Genomic DNA, 13,883 nt, shown 5'->3' with positions numbered 1-13,883 from the left:
ATATGAAATGCAAAATCTTGATTAGTAGCAATATTTCACTTTTTGTACGATCTGTATCAAACATTTTGTTACACAATATGATACCCATTCAAGGAATGTAACAGTCTACTGACCTCTGACCGCCAGACCATTAGTCTTCGGAATCCGGGAGGCGGTTCCGGGTTGTTTTCGCGGGTTTTCTGGACAAACCTACACCGACATTCGCGCCAACACTCCGGGCTAACAAGTTTATACCTTCCGCGGTACTTTTGCATTCATCTGTCTTTAATTAGATCATTAATTTTGGCGGGATGCCCGTCCACTATCACCTGCATCACTTGCTGGAGGCGTTCCCGTTGATTCTGCTGATCCTGCTGGTGTTGGGAGGCGTGTTGTACTTCGTCTACAGTCGCGAACCAGCGGGCGAAAACAACAACAAGCACGTCTAAACTTCAGGGACTGTTGTATATACGTGGTAAGTGTGTTTTTTTTTAGTCTTCCGGTGTGTTTCTTTCCCTTTTTATAGAAACGCAGCTTTCGTAACTAGTCTCAGTTTTAGTCATGAAACATAACGTTAACTTCTGAATTTTGAAGCCAGTTTGTGTAAGTAACTGTCAAAAGCCCCAAATTTTTATATGCCTGGAATGTACTCAGAATTCTTTCGTTTGCACGCAAAGAAACAAACGTAAAGAAATGTTTCCTATAAACAGGCTATTTTTAATCAATTGTAGGACTGAATGTGGCATTCTGGTTTCAAATTAATGCTCTTTTGTCTTTGATGCCTAATTTCTTCAAGGAAAGTTGGATTTTCTACGTCGTCCACGCTGACACTGCATATTTGTCAATAGATAAATTTATTTCGCACCCCAATGCAAACCAACACCCAGCAATTCTTAAATTATGCATGAAAAAAATACAAGCAGAAACCTCATTGATTTTGATGAAGAAAAACATAATTTGTGCTTGAATGTGAATTTTCTTCTCTCAGTTTTCCCGGAGTTAATATTAGCTTTACTCTTATCTTATGCTTCAATATTAAGATCTGCCTTAACTGTTGACTGTTATTTTTATCATTTTTGTGAAAAATGACAATACTGGGTACTGTCAACATGGTCTCACCCAGGTGTGATACATTTCCAACACTTCTCACCAGTAAAATTAGCATGCAAAAAATGGACTACAAAGCAAGACTTGAATGAACTCAGCAGCACAACAATAGCTGGTACTGTTTTTCATGTGGATGTACAGGACCATCTTAGTTTGATATCCCTTTCAGGTAGCAGCTAGTAGTAGTACTTGTAGTTTCCTGTTTCGGCTTGAAACCATTAGTCTGGAGCATTCTTAATCTTATGTCAACACATAATGATTACACAAGTGGCTACTAAACCCTAAAAGTGTTGACACAGGTCCCACATAACCAGGGGAAAGAAAGCCACTTACTTACATATCTAAAATCACATCCTTGTAAGTGCTTGTTTATTATCTTTTAGTAACTACTAGTTTCACTTTTTTACTGTTGTAAAAGCTAACATTGAACCTGCTGTTTCCCCTCTTCCTCTGTCTCTTTAGGTGCTCACTAGGTCTTTTACTGCTACTCGTAGTTAAACTCTATCAGTAGTGCAGTACACTAGTGCCCTCCCCCTCCAAGCCTATCCCGGATTTCCACCCCTGCTTCAAGTGTCGTAACTCACGAGAGCCCTGTAAGAATGGAAGTCAAGCCCTCTCCTGGACTGGACCTGCGTCACGGATTTGTGCACAAAATCAGGAAACAGCTGGTCAAGAGGGACCAATCAGAGAAGGACTCTGAGGCGGAAAAGAAGAAGATAGCGAAGAGGCAGCTGGCTGGGATGAGGAAGACGGCGGTCAAGAGGCCCACACAATTGACTTACTGTCCCCCTGGTGCTGACCACTTCCTACAACAATAGCCACTGATTTTAACTCAAATTCTACAGAATCCTAATTGAAGGCACTGCCCAATGTCTGAAAATTAAAAAAGAAACTTTTTTCTTGATAAATACGTACTGACATAGCTATGACTAGAATGTAATGCTAATTAATGGATAACGTTAGATACTGTATTAATCAACTCTTCATTTACCTAATATAATGTAATTAGATGTCCACTAGATTCCATGTGCACTGTTTCTCCTCAGTTCTTTTTAACTAGTACTAAATATTTCATCCCCTTTCCCTTTCTTAAACCACTGACAGTTAAAGCAATGACAGTTGCACCTTCACCATAAATAATGTGCTGGTAATACCCTAAGTGTAATGGAGTCAACTGGCATACTGACCCAACAATGTTAGAAACTACATATTTCCCTGTGCCTGTTATGTTACTGACATTATGAAAGCCCTTACACATGCATGGATTTTGCACATTATTGGCTGTTTACAAATTACTATTTGTTAATTTCTGCAGCCATGTTCACTTATTGTTGAAGGTGGTTTAAAGAATTAAACTGGAGGATTCTGAATGTTTGTATTTGTGTTTTGAAGCCAGGAGAGAGAGAAGTGTCAGCCCCAGTAGTTCAGTCAGTTCTACATCACTCGAATCATCCAGCAGTGGGGATTCTGGTGTCATCACAGCCAACAGGGAAAAAACAGCAACAAATGGTAAGTATGATCTGTGATAAAAATTAAAATCATCAGTAAGAAAGTAGAAATACTTGTTTTTTAAATTTTACTGGGCTGCTGTCCTGAAATTAAAGACTTCCTCCAATTGTTAATGTTTTACAAGAAAATCTTATGTAGAAAATTAAAACAGCATGATGAAGAAGTGTATACATTTGGCATTTTCAGGGACCACAACTGTAAAGAAGCCACCTACTGATGATGAAGAAGAGATGACTACCCAAAGATTCTCTTCTACAAGTAACAAACAAGACAAAACGATGAGCAGTTTTCAGCAGAGGTCAACCTCACCAGATCACAGTATCTGTGGTGATCAGAATGCCAACAACTATGACATTGATGGCTTTGGGGAGGAAGCTCAGTGGTACATAAGACAGGCACTTCAAGGTAACTGAGTTGACAGGGTAGTTAACTTAGTATGTAGCAATCATTGATTCTGTTATTTTCATAGCAAGCATGTTCAATGTGTAGTTCTGGCAATCAGGAAAATACCGGTAGCAAAAGTTGCCATGTAAGCTTATTATATGCATGGTGATGGTATATTAAACTTGTGGTAATCTATAGGAGGACAATCTTACTGCCTGTAAAAACTGTTTTAGAAAAAAAAGATTAAGATGAGATGCTGCACTAAGTTAACCTGGAGTCCAGCCTTGTTAACTTTGGTTCACTCACAATGCCGTTATCCCGCTATTTTGACATTGAGAGCGGACCAAAGCTTAGACAAGGTTGGACGCCACTACCTGTTCACCATGAAATATGTCTTGGATACAACTTTTTGTCACGGTTCTATAAAGCTGAGGCCACACCAATTTAATTTGTTGCTTCTCGGATTAAAAAAAAATGAGGTAACAGGGCGAAATAAAAATAAAAAAACAGGCCAAGGTACCCCATGAAGGCCGGAAATGTTAGAATATGACCCATGAGGTCAACATACCAGGCTGGTTTATAATTAAAGCAATAGATTTTGAACTTTTAATGAAACAAAGTTGCATTGTACATTGAAAAACTGTAACAGCTAGAAAGAAAAGGATTTTCTTCAACCGTTAGGGCCAAAATATGTCTTTCATTGAGCATTTTGCAGTTGATTCAGAACCAAAAATCAGGGCGAATATGAGAAACAACAAATTAAATTGGTGTGGCCTGATGACTGAAAATAATCTTAGTGATGATGAGTTGTACTTTATTTCAGACCCTACCTCCCTGAGAAAACAGGACCTGTGCCAGGTGTTTAATGTGCTGATGTGGAGAGCCATGGAGGAGCCTGACTGGGCCAGGACAGGGGCAGAGCTGTGCCATGCCATCATCCAGGTCAGTTCAAGCAACAGAAAAAAAAAGAGCAAGAACTAGAAAGGCCGACATTTGCTTTGGAGCAAATGCAGCATACATTGTAGCTTCACTACATTTCACGATATGTCAGTGAAAGAAGGAGAAATACAAGGGAAAACAATGCATTGATATTACTATTATGAAGTGACATATAACTATAAAGAATGCAACAGTTGGATAGAAGAAACATGAGGGAACACAAATATGTTTCACCATAGTAGTTTCTACTGATGGTGTCGAAAAAATGCTTCAAGGTCTCAATCCCTCTAAAGCATCCGGACCAGACCAAATACCACCGTGGTTCCTCAAGTTGACAGCTAGTGAAATCGCGCCTGTACTAACCAATATTTTCCAACACTCGCTAAACACTGCAGAAATCCCTAAAGACTGGAGGGATGCAAATATATGCGCCATCTTTAAAAAAGGAGATAGAGCGGTCCCCAGCAACTACAGACCTGTTTCACTGACCTGCATATCCTGCAAACTACTTGAACATATTATCCATATCCAAATCATGAAGCACCTAGAAAGTTACAGTATATTAACGGATTACCAGCATGGATTCAGAGCCAAACGGTCCACAGAAACACAGCTTATACTAACAGTCCATGACATAGCTGGCGCACTAAACAGTAAACAACAGGTAGATTTAGCAATACTTGATTTCACTAAAGCCTTTGATAAAGTCCCCCATGGCAGGCTCATCTCAAAACTGGAGTATTATGGAATCCAAGGCCCTACGCTGAATTGGTTAAAGGCTTTCCTGACCAACAGGGAGCAAACAGTAGTGGTTGAAGGGAAGGCGTCGGCTCCAGTTAAAGTAGCGTCTGGGGTCCCTCAAGGAACCGTCTTGGGGCCATTGCTCTTTCTCTTGTATATAAATGACCTACCAGATCAGCTTGACTCAAATGTGAGGTTATTTGCCGATGACTGTCTATTGTATGTAGAGCTTTCTACACAGACCGACTCACAACTTCTCCAAAAAGACCTAAACACCCTGGAAGAATGGCAAAGCAAATGGCTCATGCAGTTTAATCCCAAAAAATGCTACATTATGCACATAACAAACAAACGAACACCACATGCAACTAGCTACAGTTTTGTGGTCAGGCTTTAGCAACCACAAAAACCCATCCGTATCTGGGCGTCACGCTGACAAGCGGACTGAAGTGGGGTGCACATGTTAATAATATCACAACTAAGGCGAAACAGACATTGGGAGTGATTAAACGTAATCTGTGGGCATGTCCAACTAGAGTAAAATCACTTGCATACACGTCACTTGTAAGACCGAACCTAGAATATGCTGCGACAGTATGGGATCCATATACAAAGAAAGACAAAGACAAATTGGAAAGGGTACAGAATCAAGCTGCAAGATTCTGTATGAACAACTATGAAAGAGGTGCTAGTGTCACGGAAATGAAAAGAAACCTACAGTGGACCTCACTGGAAGACAGAAGAAAGATGTCCAGACTATGCATGATGTACAAAATGACTAATAAACTGGTGGATGTCCCAACTACTAAGTACCTAATACCAGCCCAGAAGAGAACAAGAAATAGCCATGCTTTCAAGTACCAGAGTTATCAACCAAGGATTGAGGTGTTCAAGAATTCATTCTTTCCTAGAACTATCGCAGAGTGGAACTCACTGTCACCAAGTACAGTAGGGGCATTGTCAATAGATAGCTTTAAACAATGTCTAGAGCTAGAAGTTCAAGGGTTAGGTGTAACAAGTCGATCGGTGTAATATAGCCATCTGCCGCCGCGCCGCGTGCCTGCGAAGCTGGTGTGTTACGCCGAAAGGCGGTTATACCGGCTATACAGATACAGATACAGATACAGATACATTATGTGGTGAAGCCATAATGATGTGGAGAAAGTGGAGAAAAACAATAGTGCTTTGCTGCAATGAGTTTGATATGAAGTCTGGATTTGTTAAATGGATGCAAAGGTGAGAACAGCATAGCTGTTGACAGGCTTGTTTATTTTGCCATAAAATATGAGGTTTAGCCAAGAATGATTAAAAATACTAGTAGTAAATTTGGGACAACTGGAAACTGAAAATAGTTAGCATTGGAAAAGAATAATCTTCTGTGTTGAGATATCTACATGTGTATAATCACTGTTTGCTATAGGTTGAAGTAGAGAAGGAACAGTATGACTGTGTGTTGAGATATCTACATAATCACTGTTTGCTATAGGTTGAAGTAGAGAGGGAACAGTATGACTGTGTGCCCACTCGAGTGTTCCAGAGCCACCTGCGGCTGAAGCTGTTAGAACAGGAGATGGAGGCTGAGACGCTCCATGAACAGTCAGTGTCGGCCTGGGTGGGCTACGTCAGATTCCTCTGTCTCTGCTATCATGTCATCAGGGTAAGGGTTGGTTTCTTATGTCATCCATGTTGTAAACTTCTTAAGTGCATATAGATTTGAAAAGCCAATGGTAGTCAAGCATTTAGTTTTTTTTTAAGATATGGAGAGCTGGTGACCTAAAGTATTGTTCTCTCAGAATTTGATACTACATGTATTAAAAGTATTTAGTCTTATTTACAAGACTGAAATTGTGTGATAGAAGATTGTACTCAGACTTTGTGCATTATGAATATGCTATTTTAATGCTGCATTCCTTCATACGATGGAAAATTTATGTATTCATAGTTGACTTTTCTGATCTCCATGATTGTGTGTTTAGGTGAAAGGTTCTCCCCTGATGACCATGATAGACTCTGTGTTTAACTGCCTGTCACTGCTGGCCTTTCCGGGGCCACTCAAGAATGAGATGCAGGTACAACAAGGTTCAGAATGAATTGTTAACTCAAATGACACATTGACTTGGACTAATTTAATTCCAACTGTCAGTGAGTTTTTGGCTTTTGTTTGGTGTTAGAACATGGATTTTTCAGATGTTTTTTTTTCCTTCTTTAGGTGGACTGTCTGTACAACCTGCTGGTTCAAATGGGACCCAGTCTGGACCAGGTCAGAGCAATCCACTTCAGAATCTGTAATATCACATTATGCAAATGTTATATAATTGTGCAAACTCCTATCTTGTCTTTCTTCTTGAACTCAGATATCATTAGATACCTTCTTTTCTTTTCCTGATAATTTTGCTCTACAATTAACAATTCATATAGAGAGAGGTAGGGTTATGTCATGTGATTGTTGTCCTCCAACACCAGACAGCACCAGACAGGATGGATGACCTGTTTGCCATCCTGCGTGACCGGTTCCTGAGTTTTAAGACGCCGCCGCTAGCCCGGCACAGACTCCTGCAGCTGATTGAGCTTCGGTCAGGCGGCTGGGAGATGGAGCCTGGGATACTAGACTACTACAGCAGGTCTGGCAAGGAGCTGAGAGGATGAGGACAGGTATGGACAACCTGGAAATAATTTTTTCTATTTTTTTTTAGTATTCGTTAAATACTATACATGTATATAGCATGGTTTTTTAAGCATTGAGTTATACTATTTTATCCAGGGTGCCAGCTGATTGTACTCCTGGCCTGAAAAAGTACAAGAAGCCCTTTGTAAGCAAATTGGATGGCACCCAGGCTACATTTATATTATTTGACATACACTATATCACAAATATAAAATAATTGTTATCTTCTAAAATGCGAAAGAGAATGATTGTGTGATAACTATTAATAGTTATCACACAATCATTCTCTTTCGCATTTTAGAAGATAACAATTTATAGAGTACGTAGCCAACATTTTTGCTATAATTTCGTATTTATTGAATTCAACAGTCAGCACATTAACTGTCCTTTCTACTAGATTTATAAGTAATGGCAATAATAACGTATTGTTCAAACAATGAAATTCTTGTAATATCAGAAAAGAGTACAACAACACAGTTTTGTACTTTTTGGTTTTTAATCACTCTCAAACACACAGCTTTGAAACGGGTCAGTAATTTACTTGCTTGAAAGCCTCCTGGAATAGGGTGACACAATTCTATTTATGAACAAAACACACCAAATTCCACATCAACCACTGATGTTTGTGTCCACTATTCCAGGATTTTGAAACTTGACCTGAATTACTGTATATACAAAACATGTGTTAAGTTGTAACATGTACATGTACATGTAATTGTTGCTAACACCATATTCTATACCAGATGTTGACATTATCCAAAATACCTAACAGTCGGAAGGCATGTGTGAATAATGATGTCATGACTCAAACATCTCATTAACTGTCAACTGACTTAGTATTAGTAGTATTCAAAGCATTAATAAGTTCAAGCACTGATATATATAGCCTTGCACATACAACTGCACTCTTGTATCACTACATTTTCAATGTCTCCACAGAAAGTGTAATGTTGGGAAAAAAATCAAACACTAAAACTTTTCTTCCACTATATTGACTTAATTTACAAGTCAGGAAATTCGTGTTTTGTCTACTTATCACACATTAGTTTCTTGATATTAAAAAGTAATTGATGTCCTTTGAAACTACAATGCCTAACTCCAGCAAGGCCTACCCATGTCACATAAAGCTATGTTATAAAGATAATGTGCAGGTTTCATTCTGTGGCTTACAATCTTCATAAACATATCATCATGACAAAATGTATATAATATATATGTACAAACTTCCATCCTCCAGCTGTAGAAAGTTCTTGCCAGTTAAAAGCAAAAGCCAAATTAAAGCACACCAAAGAGCAAACCAAACAGTCTGTCATCCACTGTAGAGTGTATTGTAATTGTTATACTAAAAAAGTCTTTTATATTATATTAATATTGAATGTCAAAGTACTCCAGCTTGATTTCTGCATCATTCTGTAAACTCAGGTACAGATACAAATTTAGACACAGATATTGCTGCAACTCAAACAGCACCAACTAACAGTAACACTCAGTACCGGTATGTCATAACTCATAATACAAACTCATTCATACACTCCTGCTCCATAGCAGTAAGCTGTCCACAAAAGTTAAGGTTTTAGGCAAACCACACTGACTCCATTTGTGTTGACCAAAGACCCATACAATGTCATTATAAAACAGACTATGAAACAGAAGCATAATCATGAAAATGCCAGTTTCATGGAATTGGATATCTATTCTTAATGCTCTAGACAAGTGGGATGTGTACATTTACTGTAAACTGTGATAGTAGCCAATGGAGGTGTTTTCACATTTCAAGTTTTCAAGTTTTATTAATAAAATCAGCCTTGCAGCCAGTTTCACAAGTCAAGCAAGCTGAATAATCACACTGATTTTTACAATATCACATTCAGTATCACATCCAAGTATCACATCCAAGTATTTGCAGTAGAACTGTTATACGGCTTCTGCAGATGTTCTGGACACATGCAGATTTTCATTTCAATTGAAGCAACACGGATACTTGCCATGGAACATCTAATCTGCTCCCAAACACTGTCATTCTCAGAGCTTGTTAGGTCAAAGTAGGTGATGTTCTTCAAATCACCATATTTGTCAGGAATGACACAATCATCAATCTTGATTGGAACAATGAACTGCTCAATTTGCTTCTCAGCAGCATGTACCATGGCCATATCCAAATCCTTACAACACCATCCACTAGCAAAGAAGTCTGCAGAAAATACAGCTAGTACCTTTCTGCTCTGTGAGATGTAGTCTTGTATGTTGGTGAAAATGTCACGTCCTGGTATGAAGTGCTCTTGGTGCTCACAGTAGGTAATTTTCAGGTCAGTCAGATGTGACATGATTCCATTGACAACTGCAGAATTCTTCCCACAGTAAATGATGAAGAAGTCATATCCCTTAGATATGATGGACTCTGCATGGAATAAAGGCACACATTCACGTGTAGTTACATGATCAATGTACGCTTTAATTATAATTTTGCGAAGGTTGGACAAGGAGTCAGCACACAAAAATTTAATTGTTTTGGGGATAAATTTCTAGTGTATTTTCCTCTAGAAAATATTTGCACTTTCTTCTCAACGACATTATTCTTTAGCAATATTTTATCACCAGTCTCAATCTGCCATTTAGATAGTCTCTCACTAATGACTTGTTCACATTTTGCCAAGACCTGGCCTTCTCATCTACACCCACAAGCACCAAACTCAACCAATACTTTTTTTCATCATTATTTATGTCACACTGTCCTTAGACTGGAGGTATTTTTATTGGTCATTTTTGTGTTTTTCTATAATTGTGTTCAATATTACAAATGTAAGGAAATTTAGAAATTACAACTGTTACTATATATACAATTGTACATGGACATACCATCAAAAGCAGCTGTTACAGCTTTGACCTGGTCTTTGATGTCCTCCATCTTGTCTGATATTGCCTTTTTGAACCTGGGGGTGCTGTTGTGCGAGTCAATCTGAAATGTGTCAGGGAGTTAAGTGTAATATACTAATTTAAGAGAATGTATTCCTGAATGTTGATTGGATAATGGCTGTACAGTTATGTAATATATAAAAAAGCAGTGAGTGCAACACATGTTGGTAAAACTCATACAAATTTGTTGGATAACAACCATTCTTGATTGAAACTTATACTGACCAAACTGATGATATTTGCTTTTAATATCATATTAAATAAATATCATCACGCAGGGATTATTTCCAAACACAGAACCGAATTTGCAATCAGCAAGTTGTCATGGATAGTATGGACCATTGTATAGAAAATCCTAACTCTAGCTGTTCACAAGAATCACAAATCACAATGTTCAAACAATCCCAAAGTGGCTATAAAGACTTGTGATAACTTGCCTTTTTATCCATCTCCACATTCCAAATTGTCCTGGCAGTGTTACCCTGTGGCTCATCACCAGGACTTGGTACCTGTGAGTGACAGACTGATTGAGCTTAACCCTTGTCCTGCTGGCATTCCTGGCACAATATTTTTCAATAATTTCATGTCTTAATTAGATCATAGACCCCCAAAATTTTTTGCCCTGCAGTGGCATCATACCATTACTTCTGCATTTGTTGCGTTTCGCTGCAGTGTGATGCGTTGCACAAGAAATACCCCCAAATCGTACCTACATATATACAGGGTGCTATATAGATGGTACTGTATGTGCAGAACAACAATTGTTGTGCTTTGCAGGACAAGGGTTAAGATCACGAAACACAGGGACATATGTGGACATGTCTGTGGACATACACATGTATTCCCAATGCGCACATAAACAGTAGACGCCGGCTTAATGTCCCCCTAAGGAGTAGACCCTAAGGACTGCCACTCTTCCCAGTAGCATGCAAGTCAATGAAACCACCAACATGAAAACTCCACAGCACTCCAAACCCGCAAAAATACACCCAGTAGTGACGACAATGACATTAAGCATCATGACTATGTCGGAAAATTTCCGAACTTGTGTAACATGTATTTTTGAGAGGCAGTTCAGGAAAATGACACGTCAGCTTTATGGAACTTAAAGGCTTACCCTGACAATATTGTATATATTTGAAGCAATTTAGTAACTCACAAGTTTTATTGTTGATTTTAGTCATAATTAGTTAAATGACCTCTGGCCTCAACCTCAATTATTTTAATGTGTAAATTGTAATTGCAATGATTGTATGTATTCAGTGCTTGTATTTTATGTGTTGTACTGTTAATGAGCCCTGGAAGATTAGCCCCTCATGGGCTAAAGGGCATCTCAATAAATCAATAAATCAATATTTCTGTACTACGACATATGAATCACACATCCATGCATTGGTTCATGTACCAACAAAATAAAAGTCAAACTATGTACAGCAGAACATTTCTAACAAACCAAAGTCATAGATGACGAATTAAAATTAGGTATGAAGTCATCGACCTCTTATGTATGACTTCTGTCTTTTTTTATATCATAATGATAATTCCAACCTGAACATATGTATATCATGTACATGTAACAATGTGCTACAATACTTGCATACAGGTGAATGCTCATGTGGTTTGAATATTTTCCTACCCTCTGGCAGACACTCTGTGGTGGTTGATCTTCCATGATGGAGAGGTCATCATTCTTTGAAAAACCTGAGTGTAGAAATCAAATTAGAGCCAACAAGTTGAAATGGTTCCAGCTTCTGATAACAGTTCATATGTAATGAAGAGCTTCAAGGTAAAGAAAGTGGGGGGGGGGGGCAAGCTCTACATGTTCTACTTTTTTTATCTTTACAAGCAGGGCAATTCTGAAAGTTATGAATAAACAGCTAGTTAATCACAACACATAGTATTACATGTACCTTGTTCTGACTTTAAACAAGATGATGAGCAACTTAGCTCCTCAGACTCGGTCTCAGTAGGCTTCAAAGAAATTCCTTACAAATTCAGAGAGCACTTACTACGTTAAAGGAATTGTCTTTTTGCACAACTGTGGCAACGAGTTACCGTAACTTACATGTACATGAAGAAATGGTGCTGATCAGATAGATGAATGCAATGTAACATCCAAAGCCTATCCCCAGTATCACAATACCAGCAATAGATGACACCATCAAGAGAAATCCAATTGCAGCAGTAGACAAGCCATGGTGAACTGGTGCTAAAAGAGACAAAGATTTTAAAAAATGTGTCATGGTGATGTAATTTACAACACCCGAAAAAGGCTAAGAAATCTGGTTTTCAATAGTCTGAAAGAGCAACTAACTGATGAATCAATGAGCTTTAAATGGATCGTGGAAAAGCCAGCTAGAAATAATATATTTCAATTTTTCAATATGTCCGAGAGGGAAATCAAAGACCTCTATACATGCAACAAACAATGAAATAATTAAAATTAGAAAATTAATAAAGAGAGTATAATTGAATATCGACTTAAGTTAAGGCCACACCAGTTTAATTATTGGTTCTCGGATTCACCTCTTGATTTTTTTCTGATTTGCAAAAAAAAAAAAAAGATTCTAAAAAATAAAGTAAATAAAAAATAATTCTAATACATTAGCTAAGGATAATACCAAAAGTCAATTTTCTGGTTGTTTCTGTATTAGTCCAAACTTAAGGACACCCCTCAAACATACTTCTTCCTTCCACTGTCATGCGGAGGGTGATGTTTCCATGATGTTTCAGTTGTATGCACCCACTCTGGCCATCATGATGGAGACAGATGTGTGTGTCATCTATAGGTATGTTCAGCTGAAGGTTGGTATTCAGTAGTGTTTGGATACCTGGGCCATTAGCTGTATTATAATAAACACAGTAACCTGTTATAAAACTGAAATGTCAGGTATGGGTCATTAGCTGTATTATATAGTTTACATAGTTAACATAGTAAACTGTTATAATACTGACATTTCAGGCAATGACATTAATTCGTACCTAATAGTAATACAGTATTCAGTACTCGCTATAGACTAAGCATTGCAGGCCTTTAGGTGGAAAGAATTGCATTATGGCTTTTGAATTGAAGAGCATGATATGATTATCTGGCTGCTAAATAGTCCATATTTACCGGTAATACATGTAGATGACCACATTTGTTACATTTTCGTGAAACTGTACAAGACTTATGGCATCAAATTGCTACAGTTTATGCCAAAAACTAAAACTATTTGTACCTGGTTGTGGTTTTGATGTAAGACCTACTATATATGTAATTAGGCCTGCAACAACACCACCGCAAAGCAGTACATGTACAATGCCACAGAATCTGATGCGCCGCTGTACCACAGATGTCCCCTAGAAAACAACAAGTTTCACTTTCAGTGCATGATGTTATTGTGGTACATAATTACACATCTATAACTATGATTCCAGATGGCATCATGTTAATTCTCCTCCATGTTCTAGAGATGTTCTAACAGGTTGAAGGTCTCATAAAAACTTGCTATTGTCTATCTCTCAATGTTGACCCACTAGAATAAGGACCTATCATCTGCTGCTGTGCTGTGCTGTGTGCCTTCAAAGCTGGTGCGTTTTGCCAAAAGGCAATTAACATTGTAGACTGGCTGTACACTGTCAAATGCCAAGTTGAGACATGATT

At 38.2% G+C, this 13,883-nt stretch overlaps 1 protein-coding gene across 1 annotated transcript in view; it reads left to right on the top strand.

Moving 5' to 3' along the window:
* The first annotated feature begins 119 nt into the window (after positions 1 to 119).
* LOC109487200 (MIF4G domain-containing protein-like) overlaps positions 120 to 13,883 on the top strand; it is a 28,165-nt gene continuing 14,401 nt past the window's right edge. The window contains exons 1-9 of the mRNA XM_019791185.1: positions 120 to 454; positions 1,549 to 1,878; positions 2,479 to 2,595; positions 2,782 to 3,000; positions 3,803 to 3,921; positions 6,146 to 6,316; positions 6,636 to 6,728; positions 6,869 to 6,919; positions 7,123 to 7,311. Of these exons, the coding sequence (XP_019646744.1) occupies positions 1,686 to 1,878; positions 2,479 to 2,595; positions 2,782 to 3,000; positions 3,803 to 3,921; positions 6,146 to 6,316; positions 6,636 to 6,728; positions 6,869 to 6,919; positions 7,123 to 7,305 (1,146 nt within the window). The 5' untranslated portion in view covers positions 120 to 454; positions 1,549 to 1,685 and the 3' untranslated portion in view covers positions 7,306 to 7,311. The remainder of the gene's footprint in view (positions 455 to 1,548; positions 1,879 to 2,478; positions 2,596 to 2,781; positions 3,001 to 3,802; positions 3,922 to 6,145; positions 6,317 to 6,635; positions 6,729 to 6,868; positions 6,920 to 7,122; positions 7,312 to 13,883) is intronic.

Source organism: Branchiostoma belcheri, unplaced genomic scaffold (genome assembly GCF_001625305.1).
Source record: "Branchiostoma belcheri isolate BF01 breed outbred unplaced genomic scaffold, Haploidv18h27 scaffold110, whole genome shotgun sequence".
NCBI classification, from domain to species: Eukaryota; Metazoa; Chordata; class Leptocardii; order Amphioxiformes; family Branchiostomatidae; genus Branchiostoma; species Branchiostoma belcheri.
This window is presented reverse-complemented; position numbering and strand designations above follow the sequence as displayed.